The sequence below is a fragment of the Theropithecus gelada genome, chromosome 15, assembly GCF_003255815.1.
Source record: "Theropithecus gelada isolate Dixy chromosome 15, Tgel_1.0, whole genome shotgun sequence".
NCBI classification, from domain to species: Eukaryota; Metazoa; Chordata; class Mammalia; order Primates; family Cercopithecidae; genus Theropithecus; species Theropithecus gelada.
The window spans coordinates 33,683,427-33,696,353 of record NC_037683.1 but is presented as its reverse complement, the minus strand read 5'-3'; the positions used below and the strand labels follow the sequence as shown (position 1 = coordinate 33,696,353).

The 12,927-nt window shown below is 35.5% G+C and overlaps 1 protein-coding gene across 2 annotated transcripts in view; it reads left to right on the top strand.

Moving 5' to 3' along the window:
- Nucleotides 1-11,880, top strand: part of RAD23B (RAD23 homolog B, nucleotide excision repair protein) — a 47,721-nt gene extending 35,841 nt beyond the window's left edge. For both annotated transcript variants that reach the window (XM_025359065.1, XM_025359066.1), the window contains 4 exons: nucleotides 1,810-1,945; nucleotides 3,513-3,640; nucleotides 4,445-4,615; nucleotides 9,215-11,880. In XM_025359065.1, the coding sequence (XP_025214850.1) occupies nucleotides 1,810-1,945; nucleotides 3,513-3,640; nucleotides 4,445-4,615; nucleotides 9,215-9,328 (549 nt within the window). In that variant the 3' untranslated portion in view covers nucleotides 9,329-11,880. The remainder of the gene's footprint in view (nucleotides 1-1,809; nucleotides 1,946-3,512; nucleotides 3,641-4,444; nucleotides 4,616-9,214) is intronic.
- Nucleotides 11,881-12,927: the final 1,047 nt, after the last annotated feature.

Genomic DNA, 12,927 nt, shown 5'->3' with positions numbered 1-12,927 from the left:
ATGTGAAGTTCACAAAACCTTTTCTTAGCATATTATTTTATCTTTTTAAATTCACTTTTTCATTGTCTTCTTGAGTAGTGTCTTTAAATGCTGGCAGTTTATCCAGTTTGTTTGGAATTCTGGAATTAATTGTTGTGAATTTGTTTGGTGAGGGGTGCATACCCTAAACAGATTGTATAAAAGTATTAGCTTTTATGGAGTGGCTTTCATTTACACCTGATTTAGAATTCTGCATAAGTTCAACAGTATCAGTTATTGTGATCTAATGGATGTGGAGTTTTGAGGTATAAAAAAAAAGAATCACTGTTACCAAAGTTGCCAAATGCTAAAACTGCTGTATAGCATCAAATGCAAATAAATAGATGAGTCATGAGTTCATCAAACATTTTATAACTAAAATGTTTTTTATATGTTTGCTGTTTGTTTCATAGACTGGAGGGGAAAAGTTGCCTTTAACTGTTACTAGTTAACAGATAAGGTGAATGGGTGGAAAGAAGAAATGTTGAGCACTTATCTAATAAGAGGCTATGTAACGTGTGAGAATAGAGGTTGATCTGTAGCAATGAAGATTAACTTTTTAGTTTAATAAAACAGAATTTGATGGACCCTCTGGATCCTAAATTTGTATGTAGTTTGTTAGCACTTGAATAACTGACCATCTAAGTTAAGGGTTTGAAATGATGAACTCATTCAAAAACATTGGTTTTAATGCCTGGAGTGACATCTAATGCATGCAGCCATTTTCCTGCTGTGTTGCCCTTCATCCTTTATATGTTGTTGCTTTTGGCTTCTAGCTTATTAGGAAATGGAAGCATTTATCATCTTATTCAATTGTAATACTTGGTTCTTTATTCTCTTCTTTTCAAAATCTGTAAGAACTTGATAAAGACTTTTTTAAATTTTTAAATGACAAGTCTTATCAATCATGTGCATCAAAATAGATGTCCCAAAATATTTTAGTGCATGCAGTTTTAAGCTCTTAATAACTTTAAAAGATAAGTACTATAAACTTACAAAAGGCATCACCTGAAAACTAAATGGTTTCAGTTTATTTTAGATCAGTTTTGTGCATTTTGAAAAATTAAATTTTTGGAAATACTTGAGTAGCTCATATTTATGAGATACTTTGACACTTTCTCAAAGAAACGCTTTATTCAAAAGTATGTCAAATTTATGAGATACTTTCTGAGTGACACTTACTCAGTACCATGGATCAGTAGAGGAGATCCTCCTGCCTGACCGCTGTGTACCTGGTCTGTATCCATTAGATATTTTTTCCCCAGGAGTCATTTCAGAACTGTCAAATGTGCATCAAAAACTCTTTTTTTGGATTATCTTAAGCCCGGGTTGCAAATTCAATCCTTTTTGTTACTGAGTAACAGCTGATGAAGATTTCTAAGAAGTTAAAAAGTCAACTGAAGTAATAGCTGGCACAAAAACCTTTGGTTATGTTCAGTTTTAAGAAGGTACATGTATCAGTATTTTTCAAATTTGACGCCAATTACGTGTGCCTGGTAGGCATCTTATTGGACAACACAGGGAAAATTTCCATCATCATGGAAAGTTCTGCTGGACAGTGCTGCTTTGCATTATTACAGCAATGTGGGTTTTTCTATAATGCACCCAGGTCATTTCTAATCTAATTTTAATCCATGCAGCTTAATAATCCTTTACTTTTAATTGAAGCAGACGTCTGTTTGATGCTTTTGAAAATCAGACAAGATGTTAAATAGACTATAAATCTTTTACTCTGTATAATATTTAATTTTGCCTGAAGGGATATCTTAAAGCTTGGAAATTCTGTTATAGGGAATCCCTGGAGATAGAGAAAGTCAGGCTGTGGTTGACCCCCCTCAAGCAGCTAGTACTGGGGCTCCTCAGTCTTCAGCAGTGGCTGCAGCTGCAGCAACTACGACAGCAACGACAACAACAACAAGTTCTGGAGGTAAAGTGGAATCTTTTGGATGGAGAAGGAATGGCCCTGAATTTTTACTGTAAAATGATTTAATCTGAAATACTTCAGAAATGAGGTTCATTCCCAGAGCAGCTGAATGATTCATTAAGTTCTCTCTTCACTAATGTTTGAGAAAGGCCCAAAAGAAAGTCTCCCAAGTGGGTGTAAAAGGTATCCTTGCTGATATTAAACATCAGTTGCAGTTTTGTCAGAGGGCATATTCTGTTTTATTTGTTTTAAGGAAAAGATGCTTTCCAGTTTGTATTTAGTGTTACTTTCTGATGCTGTTCAGAATGGTTTGCTCACTTTGTCTCTTAACTCTCTCCATAAATTTTACAAAGTGTATGTAATTTCAAAGCCAGCAGGATTTCACTAGTTAATACAACCAAGGAAATGAGACCTTGAGAGGTTTCAAACCTTGTATCTAGAGGAGAAAGCAGAGCTTGAATTGAAGTCTCCTTACTGGGGTACTGACCATACCCACACGTTGCTATAGGTCTGACTACGGAGCAGAACCTGGAACCTGTGGTCGGCTTAGGATTTACGCAGTGTTCTCCTTCGTTCGTTCTTCTGTATATTCATAAAGTAATATAAACTGTTGATCTTGAAAAGGCCATTCTTTTATGCATTTCCTAGCTCTGATTATGATAGTCACCTCTGGTTGACAGAGGTCACTCAGTGCTTTGTGTACAGTCTCCAGAGGACAGGCCTTTTGTTTGTTGTGATTCAGCATGGGAGTAGAAAGAGATGGCCACAGCTCTGCTTTGGATTTGGGGTTCTGTTCCTTTCAGCACTTATTAGGTAACATAGTCTCTTAAGTCTCATTGCCTTCACCTATAAAGCTAGTATTATGTATGGAAGAATAAAAAACCCATGTGCTATGGTCATTTCAGTTTGAATGATTGTCTTCCTGAATAGGAAATTACAACATACATCTAAAAATTCTCTTTTCTTCATTAGTAATCTCAAAAACATAATTCCTTTATGTACGTTTTTTGGTTTCCTGTAGCATACCAGAGAAGTACCAGCACCCTGAAAAAGCCACAAGTATCTGTATTTTATATTTTATTTGGCATTACTAACATTTATTACTGTGAATGGATTTTAGACTGAAGAGTTTAGGTATATTAGTACTAGATTGCCATACAGCTTATAAAGTAGTGAGTTTTTGTTTTTGTTAGTTGTGGTGTATATTTTTCTTAGGAACTTTTAAGCAACAGGAACAACTTTTAGTACTTTTTATTTTGATAGAACACGCGTAGCGGACAAGTTTCTAGGATTATTTTATAACATCGAGTGCCAAGGGCAATTATAGGCAGGTTTGGTTCATGTTACAGTCAGCGTTCTGCACTCCCTGCATTTGCTAATAGGAGTAATTTTTGCCGTATAAAACTTGCAAGTTGATAATGGTCGGAAGATTTCATCATTATTTACTTCATTTATTACCTCTGAGAAATCATTTTTTACTTGATAGTGTTTGCTGTGTAAATGTATTATTTAACCACTCTTTGTATATGTATTTACTGCTTTTGTTTAAAAACGTTTATGTGTATTTTAGGACATCCCCTTGAATTTTTACGGAATCAACCTCAGTTTCAACAGATGAGACAAATTATTCAACAGAATCCTTCCCTGCTTCCAGCATTACTACAGCAGATAGGTCGAGAGAATCCTCAGTTACTTCAGGTGACTAATCAGTGTCAGTTTCACAAGTAGGTTAGAGTGTATCACATTTTGAAAAAGTCCATGAATGGTCCTTCCCCGCCTCAAATACAACTCTGTATTTGAGAATAGTGAATGTATTCTTCCAAGCTACACTTAGTAAAATATTGTAATCTGGATAGGTGTACTCAAATAACAGTTGGGATATAGAGGTTGGGTTAAATTAAGTTGACCAAATAATAATAAGTTTGAGAAACATTTTATATTTCCTTCTTGGAGATTCCCAGTAGACATTAATATGTTAAAGAATTTGGGAAGCTGTTTAACAAAGAAACTGCCTAACTTTAAATCACTTTTCACAAGCTTATTTCTTAGTTCCTTTTTCTTAGGAACTTCTAAGCAATAGGAACAACTTACTCTTAGAAAAAATAGGTGTGGGGCTTCTTTAATGCTCAGATCACCAAGTATTTTGAATTTTATACAGCATTTTAGTGCCCACTAGTGTGGAAGGTAAAAATATATGCAAGTATAAAGAATAAGTTCTGTTCTTACAGTGTCACAGTAGTTTGCTTGTTTGTTTTTTAGCACAGGAGGCTCAGAGCCTTAAGAATTTGAATTTCTTCACTGTTTACTTTGCCCAAAAGTACTGCATTTCTTTACTAATGTACAAGAAATCACATCCTTCCAAAGACTGAATAATCCAGAATCCCTAAAATACTACGTTTGCAAAAGTGTAGCCTTTTCTCTTAGTAATATTTAGAATTCCTCTGTTCCTGTAGATGCTTAATATCAATGTATTATTTTTCTCTGTCATTCACATCACCACAGCAAATTAGCCAACACCAGGAGCATTTTATTCAGATGTTAAATGAACCAGTTCAAGAAGCTGGTGGTCAAGGAGGAGGAGGTGGAGGTGGCAGTGGAGGAATTGCAGAAGCTGGAAGTGGTCATATGAACTACATTCAAGTAACGCCTCAGGAAAAAGAAGCTATAGAAAGGGTGAGTTTAAAACTTTAAAAAAGTTAGTTCTTGGCTGGGCTCACGCCTGTAATCCCAGCACTTCGGGAGGCCAAGGTGGGCGGATCACCTGAGGTCAGGAGTTCAAGACCAGCCTGGCCAACATGGTGAAACCCCATCTCTACTAAAAATACAAAAATTAGCTGGGAGTGGTGGCACACACCTGTAATCTCAGCTACTTGGGAGACTGAGGCAGGAGAATTGCTTGAACCTGGGAGGCAGAGGTTGCAGTGAGCCAAGATTGCGACACTGCACTCCACCCTGGGCAACAGAGTGAGACTCGGTCTCAAAAAAAAGAAAAAAAATTCCTTAGTCACACTAGCCCCATTTCAAGTGCTCAGAAGTCACATGGGGTTAGTGGCTACTATTGGATAGAACCAATGTAGAACATTTTCATTTACTGGAGATAGTTCTGATGGACAGAGCCAAATAGAGCATTGCCCTATGGATTGCGGTAGAGATAGTCTCCTCTTAACCCTGTTCCGCCATCTTGTCTTCTGTGAAGCCAAAGGACAAGCAGTAAAGGTATAATTTTATTGCTGTGTTAAAATTCAAGAAGAAAAAGTCTTAGAAGTAAATACCCAATTCTAGATTTTTTTCAGGTTTTTATTTGTATTTATTTTTTATTTATATTAAACATCAGAACTCTGCTATCCTGATTCCAGTAACCTAGTTTTTATATCATGATTAGTCATTCTTTTTCTCCCTCATTTTTACTATAAACAGGGAATTGTAGTAATCATAATACTTGCCCTGTGTTTATCTTACAAAGTGTTTTGACGTGGAAATCAGATAAAGTGCATATTAGTATGGCTTTCTAAGTAAGTTTTGAAATTGGGAAGTGTTAATTGTTCCCATTTTATTATTGTTTCCCAAGATTGTTTTGGCTGTTCTGGATCTTTTACATTCTTGCACAAATTTTAGCATCAGCTTGTCTGATTCCTGCAAAAAAAAAAAATTCTGGTTGGGATCTTGATAGGGATTGTTTTATTCTATAGATGAAATTTGTGGAGTATTGCCATATTAATAATAAGATTTTTCTATAATTTCTTTCAGTAGTGTTCTGTAGTTTTCAGTGTAGAAGTTGTGCGCTACTTTTTAAAAAATTATTCCTAGGTATTTTTATTCTTCTTGATGCTATTATAAATGGATTTTTCTCTTAATTTCATTTTCAGATTGTTCATTGTTAACTATATAAAAATACAATTTAATTGTGTTTATTGATCTTTTATCTTAAAACCTTCTTGAACTCTTATTTATTCATTAAGTAGTTTGTGCATGTGTTCATTAGGATTTTCCATATACAAGGTCATGTCATCTGCAGATAGAGACAGTTTTACTTCTTTTCCAATATGGATACCTTTTATTTCTTTGTCTTGTCTAATTGCCCTATCTGGAGCCTCCAGTATATTATTAGACTAGCAAGAACCAACAACATCCTTGTCTGGTTCTTGATCTTAGGGGAAAGCATTCAGTCTTTCATCACTAAGTATGATGTTATCTGTGGGTTTTTTGTGGATGCCCTTTATGAGATTGAAGAAATTCCCTTCTATTCCTAGTTTGTTCATCAGAAAAAGGTGTTGGATTTTGTCAAATGTTTTTTTCTTTTTTTATTAAGATAATCATGTGATTTTTGTCCTTTAGTATGCTTTTATTACATTGATTGGTTTTTGTATGTTGAACCAACCTTGCATTTCTGGGATAAATTTTACTGGTCACAACGTATGATCCTTTTTATACGTTGCTGGATTTAGCCTGCTTGTATTTTGTTGAGGATTTTTGCATCTGTTCATAAGTCATATTGGTCTGTAGTTTTTTTTGTGATGTCTTTGAATTTGGTGTCTGGGTAATACTGGCCTCTTAGAGTAAGTTGGGATTTACTCTCTCCTCTTCTGTTTTCTGGAAGTATTTATTAAGAATTGGTGTTAATTCTTTGAACAGTTGATAGAATTCATCAGTAGTCTGGGCCCAGGCTTTTCTTTTTGGGAAGTTTTGTGATTACTGATTCAGTCTCTTGTTACTTGTCTATTCTACTTTTCTGTTTCTTTTAGAGTCAGTTTTGGTGGTTTTTAACTTGGAATTTGTATATTTTATCTGAGTTGTCTAATTTGTTGGCATGCAGTTGTACATATTTCCTTATAATCATTTTATTTCTTCTTTTGTTAAAGTAGTAATATTCCTGCATTTATTCCTGATCTTAGTAATTTGAGTCCTAAGATTTTTGGTTTTTCCCTTCAGTTTAGCTAAAGGTTTTAATTTTGTTGATTTTTTTTTTTTAATGACAAAAATAACTTTGGGTTTTGTTGATTCTCCCTATTGTTTTTCTAGTCTTTTTTTTTTTTTTTTTTTTTTTTTTTAAAGTCTCTCTAATGTTTATTTCCTTCTTGCTTGCTTTTAGTTTGTTCTTCCATTTTTAGATTAGGTTTAGTTTAGATCTTCTTTGTTTAGTTTTAGTTTCAGATTAGATTATTATCTATCTTTGTTAGGATAGATGTTTATAGCTATAATATTCCTTCTGTGTTTATGCTATAGCAGCATTCCATAGGTTTTAGTATGTTGTGTTTTGCTTTCTTTAATCTCAAAATGTTTTTCAGTTTCCCTTTTGGTTTCTAATTAATTCATTTGTTATTTAGGATTGTGTTAATTTCTACAAGTTTATGAATTTCCCACATCTTCTCCTTTTCTAAATTCATTCCATTATAATCAGAGAATATACTTTCAATACTTTTCAACTTCTTGAGGTTCGTTTTGTGGCCTAACATGGTATTTCTGAAGAATGTTCTATGTATACTGAAGAAGAATATAATGTAGTTCTTATTGTGGTCTATAAATACCTGACAGATCTAGTTTGTAGTCAAGTCTTCTTCCTTAGCTGTTTTATCTATTATTGAAGGTGGGGCTATAGATTTCTCTAACTATTATTGTTAATTACCATTTCTACCTTTAATTCTCAGTTTTTATTTTATGTATTTTGTGGCTCTGTTATATATGTTTATAATTGTTGTGTCTTCCTGATCCTTTTTTATCATAAAATGCCTTTTGTTTATAGTAACAATTTTTATCTTAAATCTGTTTCATCTGATATAGTCATTCTAGCTCTTTTTTGGTTACCATTTGCATGGTATATACCTTTTTCGATCATTGTGTCTTTGAATCTTTAAATTATGTGTTTTGTAAAAGCAGGCAGTTGGATTATACCCTTTACTTCACCTATCCTAGCTTTAATCTGGATAAAACCCAGATAACAAACGGATTTTTAAATTTCTTCTCCTTTCATAGATCAGTAGTTATTCGTGATGAATTCGGATTTTTGCCCAAATTTTAAGGGTCATTTCCGAATATAATCTAACAGCAGTCCTCAACCTTTTGGCACCAGGGACCAGTTTTGTAGAAGACCTTTTTTTCTACCAACAGAGGTGGAGTGGGCGCGGTGGTTTTGGGATGAAACTGTTCCACCTCCGATTATCAGGTATTAGTTAGGTTAGGAAGTGGGGCGGGGTGGTGGTTTTGGGCTGAAACTGTTCACCTCACATCATCAGGCATTTGTTAGGCTATCATACGGAGCACAGAAGCCAGATCCCTCACATGCGCAGTTCACAGTAAGGTTCATGCTCCTATGAGAATCTAATGCTGCTGCTGATACGAAAGGAGACGGAGCTCAGGTGGTAATTCGAGTGACGGGGAGCAGCTGTAAATACAGATGAAACTTCACTTGCTCACCCACTGCTCACCACCTCCTGGGCGGCCCAGTTCCTAACAGGCCAATGGGTGGTGCCAGTTTGCGGTCTGGGGGTTTGGGACACATGATCTAACTCAAGGTGATTGAGACAATTGAGGAGGGTGACATTTGGCTGAGTTTTTAAAGGCTTTTAAAAGCAGTGAGTATTGTCACAAGTGGTTTTTAATAGACTAGGAAAATGAAATTAAGTAGCTAGTATTGCCATTTAAAATGCTGTGACTGTTAAGCAGATAAAAATAGAACACTGTCTTTACTTCAAAATGTACCGTGTGTTATTACTACTAATTGGTCACCTGGTTTTCTAGTATGGAGTGTTGAATAAAGCAAGGAGATTGAGAGTGATGTTTGATCCAAATGAAAGACATTAGTTGGCATTAATAAATAAAACATTTGCTTTTAATTTACAAATAATTAGATGAGGTGGTTAAACTATACTCCAGGTACTCTCATCCTTATCTTCACTCTTAATATACTAAAAACCAGTTGATTTACACATTTCTGTAGTCATTTATTTTTAAACCATAGCAATTAGCAACTAATGTTTAATTAGGCCAAAGAGTATTTGCATAGTATCTCTTAAGCTTTAACTAGAAAACAAAGACTTTTCTTAGGCGATTAGTAAAGGAAAGGGTCTAGATTCCATCAAATCCCTTGGGTTGGGCAGTAAATCCATATTCAGATAGAGATGAATTCATGTAAAATTCTCAAGAGCTTTTTTGGGTTGCAGTATGTTTTTGAGTAATGATCTGTCTTTAGTGCTATGCTGGAATCTGTAATATGTAAGTAAATTAAATGTGCCATAATTGGTGTGTTGGATTTATATTTTTTTCCTTTTCTTCCAGTTAAAGGCATTAGGATTTCCTGAAGGACTTGTGATACAAGCATATTTTGCTTGTGAGAAGAATGAGAATTTGGCTGCCAATTTTCTTCTACAGCAGAACTTTGATGAAGATTGAAAGGGACTTTTTTATATCTCACACTTCACACCAGTGCATTACACTAACTTGTTCACTGGATTGTCTGGGATGACTTGGGCTCATATCCACAATACTTGGTATAAGGTAGTAGATTGTTGGGGGTGGGGAGGGAGGGATCTAGGATATAGGGCAGGGATAAATACAGTGCATGTCTGCTTCAATTAGCAGATGCCGCAACTCCACACAGTGTGTAAAATATATACAACCAAAAAATCAGCTTTTGCAGGCCTTTATTTCTTCTGTAAAACAGTAGGTAACTTTTCTTAGGTTTCACTCTTTTTAGTGTACTAGATCCAGAAACTTAGTGTAATGCCCTGCTTTATATTTCTTTGACTTAACATTGGTTTCAGAAAGAATCTTAGCTACCTAGAATTTACAGTCTCTGTTTCATAGCAACACTGGATAATGGCTTTGTGAAATTAAAAGAATTTTTGTAGCGACTGTAAACAGAAATGCCAAATTATCAAAGGTTAATTGTTGCTGCTTCAAAAATAAGTATAAAATTAATGTGTAAGGAAGCCCATTCTTTCATGTTAAATACTTGGGGTGGGGGGGAGAAAGGGAACCTTTTCTTAAAATGAAAATAATTACTGCTATTTTAAAATTTCTTGATCATTGAATGTGAGACCCTTCTAACATGATTTGAGAAGCTGTACAAGTATAGGCAGAGTTATTTTCCTGTTTACATTTTTTTTTGTTTGTTTTGGGGAAAAATTGGTAGGTGTCTAATTACTGTTTACTTCATTGTTATATTGCAGTAAAAGTTTTAAAACAACCATTGCATGTTTGCTTTTGATGTATCCCTTTGTGAAATTAGCACTTTTGGGGCCAATGGAGAAATGCAGCATTCACTCTCCCTGTCTTTTCCCCTTCCCTCAGCAGAAATGTGTTTATCAGCAAGTCGTGAGTCAAACTGCTGCCTTTTTAAAAACCCACAAAATGCTGATTCAGTTCAAAATTAATGCAAATGTTTCAAAACTGGGTTTCTGATATTTGTAAATGTGTTTCTTTATTAGATAAGAGTGTATTACCATTAAAGTCATTAGTATAATATCGCTTTCAAAAAGAGATGGTAGAGAAAACTATAATCCAGCATCTTTTATTGCATTGGAAAGACTGGCAAAATCTTTTGGAAGGGTTGGGAGATGTGGCTGGAAAGTACTTTGGAAAATATACAATCAAGATATCTCATGGCATATTAAAAGAAAAATCTTAATAGCAGTGTTGGCTTTTATTTGGATTTTTTCATCTCAGTTTTTCCTTTGGAATCTCCTTCATTGGCATTGTTATTTGATCATAAACGGGGCAGATGTGTACTTGTTCAGTTTTTCAAATCTGTTTTCCTGAGTATAAATAAGAGTATTTAAAGAAATAATTTGGGTTGTTTTTGTTTTTTATTTCCTTTTTTTTTTGTTAACCATCTGATACTAAGATGATGAATTTGCACAGATTTCTCTCTGCATAATTTCTCAATATTTTTAGCACAGCATGGTGATGACTTTAAGGATTTACATCACGTACTCATAACCTATTTCTTATGAAAATAAATGAAACTGGCTGGGTATGGTGGCTAACACGTGTAATCCCAGCACTTTGGGAGGCCAAGGCGGGCAGATCACTTGAGGCCAGGAGTTCGAGACCAGCCTGACCATCATGGCAAAACCCCATCTATACTAAAAATACAAAAATTAGCCAGGCATGGTGGCGCACGCCTGTGGTCCCAGCTACTTGGGAGGCTGAGGCATGAGAATTGCTTGAACCCGGGAAATGAAGGTTGCAGTGAGCCGAGATCACACCACTGCCATAAACATGACAGGCTTTTGGACTTTGTATTACCTGTATGTTTTATAATGGATCATGCATAATTTCTCAGGAGAATAAAATGAGAATTCGTATATACGTTCATCATTCAAGTCAGAGCAATGAGTTGGGAAAAGAGGTGGCATTTCTGGTCGGATAATGGAATACTCTCATTTATTTTATGACATTCTCTGTCTACTCAGAGCATAGTGAAAACTGGAAACAAAAAAAAACAGCAGCCTCTTCCTTGGAAAATGACAGCAGAAGGTGGCATGGAGCTTTTGTCCTTGGACAGCAAATCTGGATATACTAGGATTAATAATTATCGGAAGACAGCTCAGGCCAAGTTTTGATCATTCCTTACAGTACCTTGTTTATCTGCTTCTTAAAGAATCAGCCAAGACACCATAAAAGAAATAGGCTTTTTGTGCCTTTTGCTGTTATTGTTTAATTTACAAACTGTTTTGGTAAATCTCTTAATGTAAGTAGCTGTTTGACTTTGGAATTTCGCATTTGAGGTATACTGTCATTTCTTGAAATCTTTTTCTTGTTTAGTTGCTCTGTGGGAAATGTGAGGAAGCCTAAGTTTGTATATGTAAATTTCTTATGCCATCCTCTAGTCAAATATTTTTTTTTCATTGTTTAAAAATACTGAAGTGTTCCAATATAATTTTTTCCTGTACTGGATGGCTAGGATTCTAGAGAATTGATTATAAAATATTTTCAATACATCCAACATTGCACTTCTCATTTTTTAAATGATTCTGTCACATAGAATCAGATTGAAAGTTGACAATGCTTCTGTCACTGATACTTCTTTTTACTTCAGTAATTGGTGAGTGTATCACATAGGAGGCCCAGGCACTAGATTGACTTTACTGGGTCTCCTGGTGCTTTTCTCAGTCAACACAGAGATGGGATATTTGCTGGGATGTTAAGGTTAGTGAGGTCTTTTAGGGAATGCATAAAATTTCCATTGTTCCATACTTCTTGTCTGAAGCAGCCAGCCAAAGGCTGCTACAAAATGTTCTACTGAAAGTAAGCAGTTGCAGGCAATGAGTGTTCCTGACCCAGTCAGTTCTGGTGGATTCTCCAGCCATAAAGTTCAGTTGGCCTCCCCTGTCCATTTTCCCCATTTTTCCTCCTAAGCCAAGGGCTGGCAAACTACAGCTTCATGAGCCAAATCTGTCTTATACCTGTTGTGTGGTCCATGAACTAAGAGTGATCTTTACATTTTTAAATGGTTTCAATTGTATATGTTTTTTATCACCTCAGCGTTTCAGTTTACATTTCAGTGTCCTTAAAAGTTTTATTGAAACACAGGCATGCTCATTTGTTTACATATTGTGTATAGCTACTTCTGCGCTACAGAGGTTTGCTGTTGGATAGCTGCAGCAGACTCTGTGGCCTGCAAAGCCTAAATAATCACTGTCTGGCCCTTTACAGCAAAAGTTTGGTGTCCCTGTTCAAAACCGACTAGTCTACATAGACCTAAGTTATGTGATGCTTTTTATTCCTCTCCTGACATTCCTGGACTCTTGACTTCAGGTCTCAGCTGTAGTTCGGCTTCCATGTGACCGTCACAGATCTTTACAGAGGAATGGTATAACCCCCATTGTCCACTCACAAAGGAGCGTTGTGAGCCTGATATACTGGCCTGGTGGTATCTAAGTTACTCTTGGATGTTGCTACACTGTTTCTTATTTTTACAGTAGGATAATGAAGTCCATCACCACATTGTCAAAAGCACCTGGCATAGTGTGACAAGTCAACCAGAA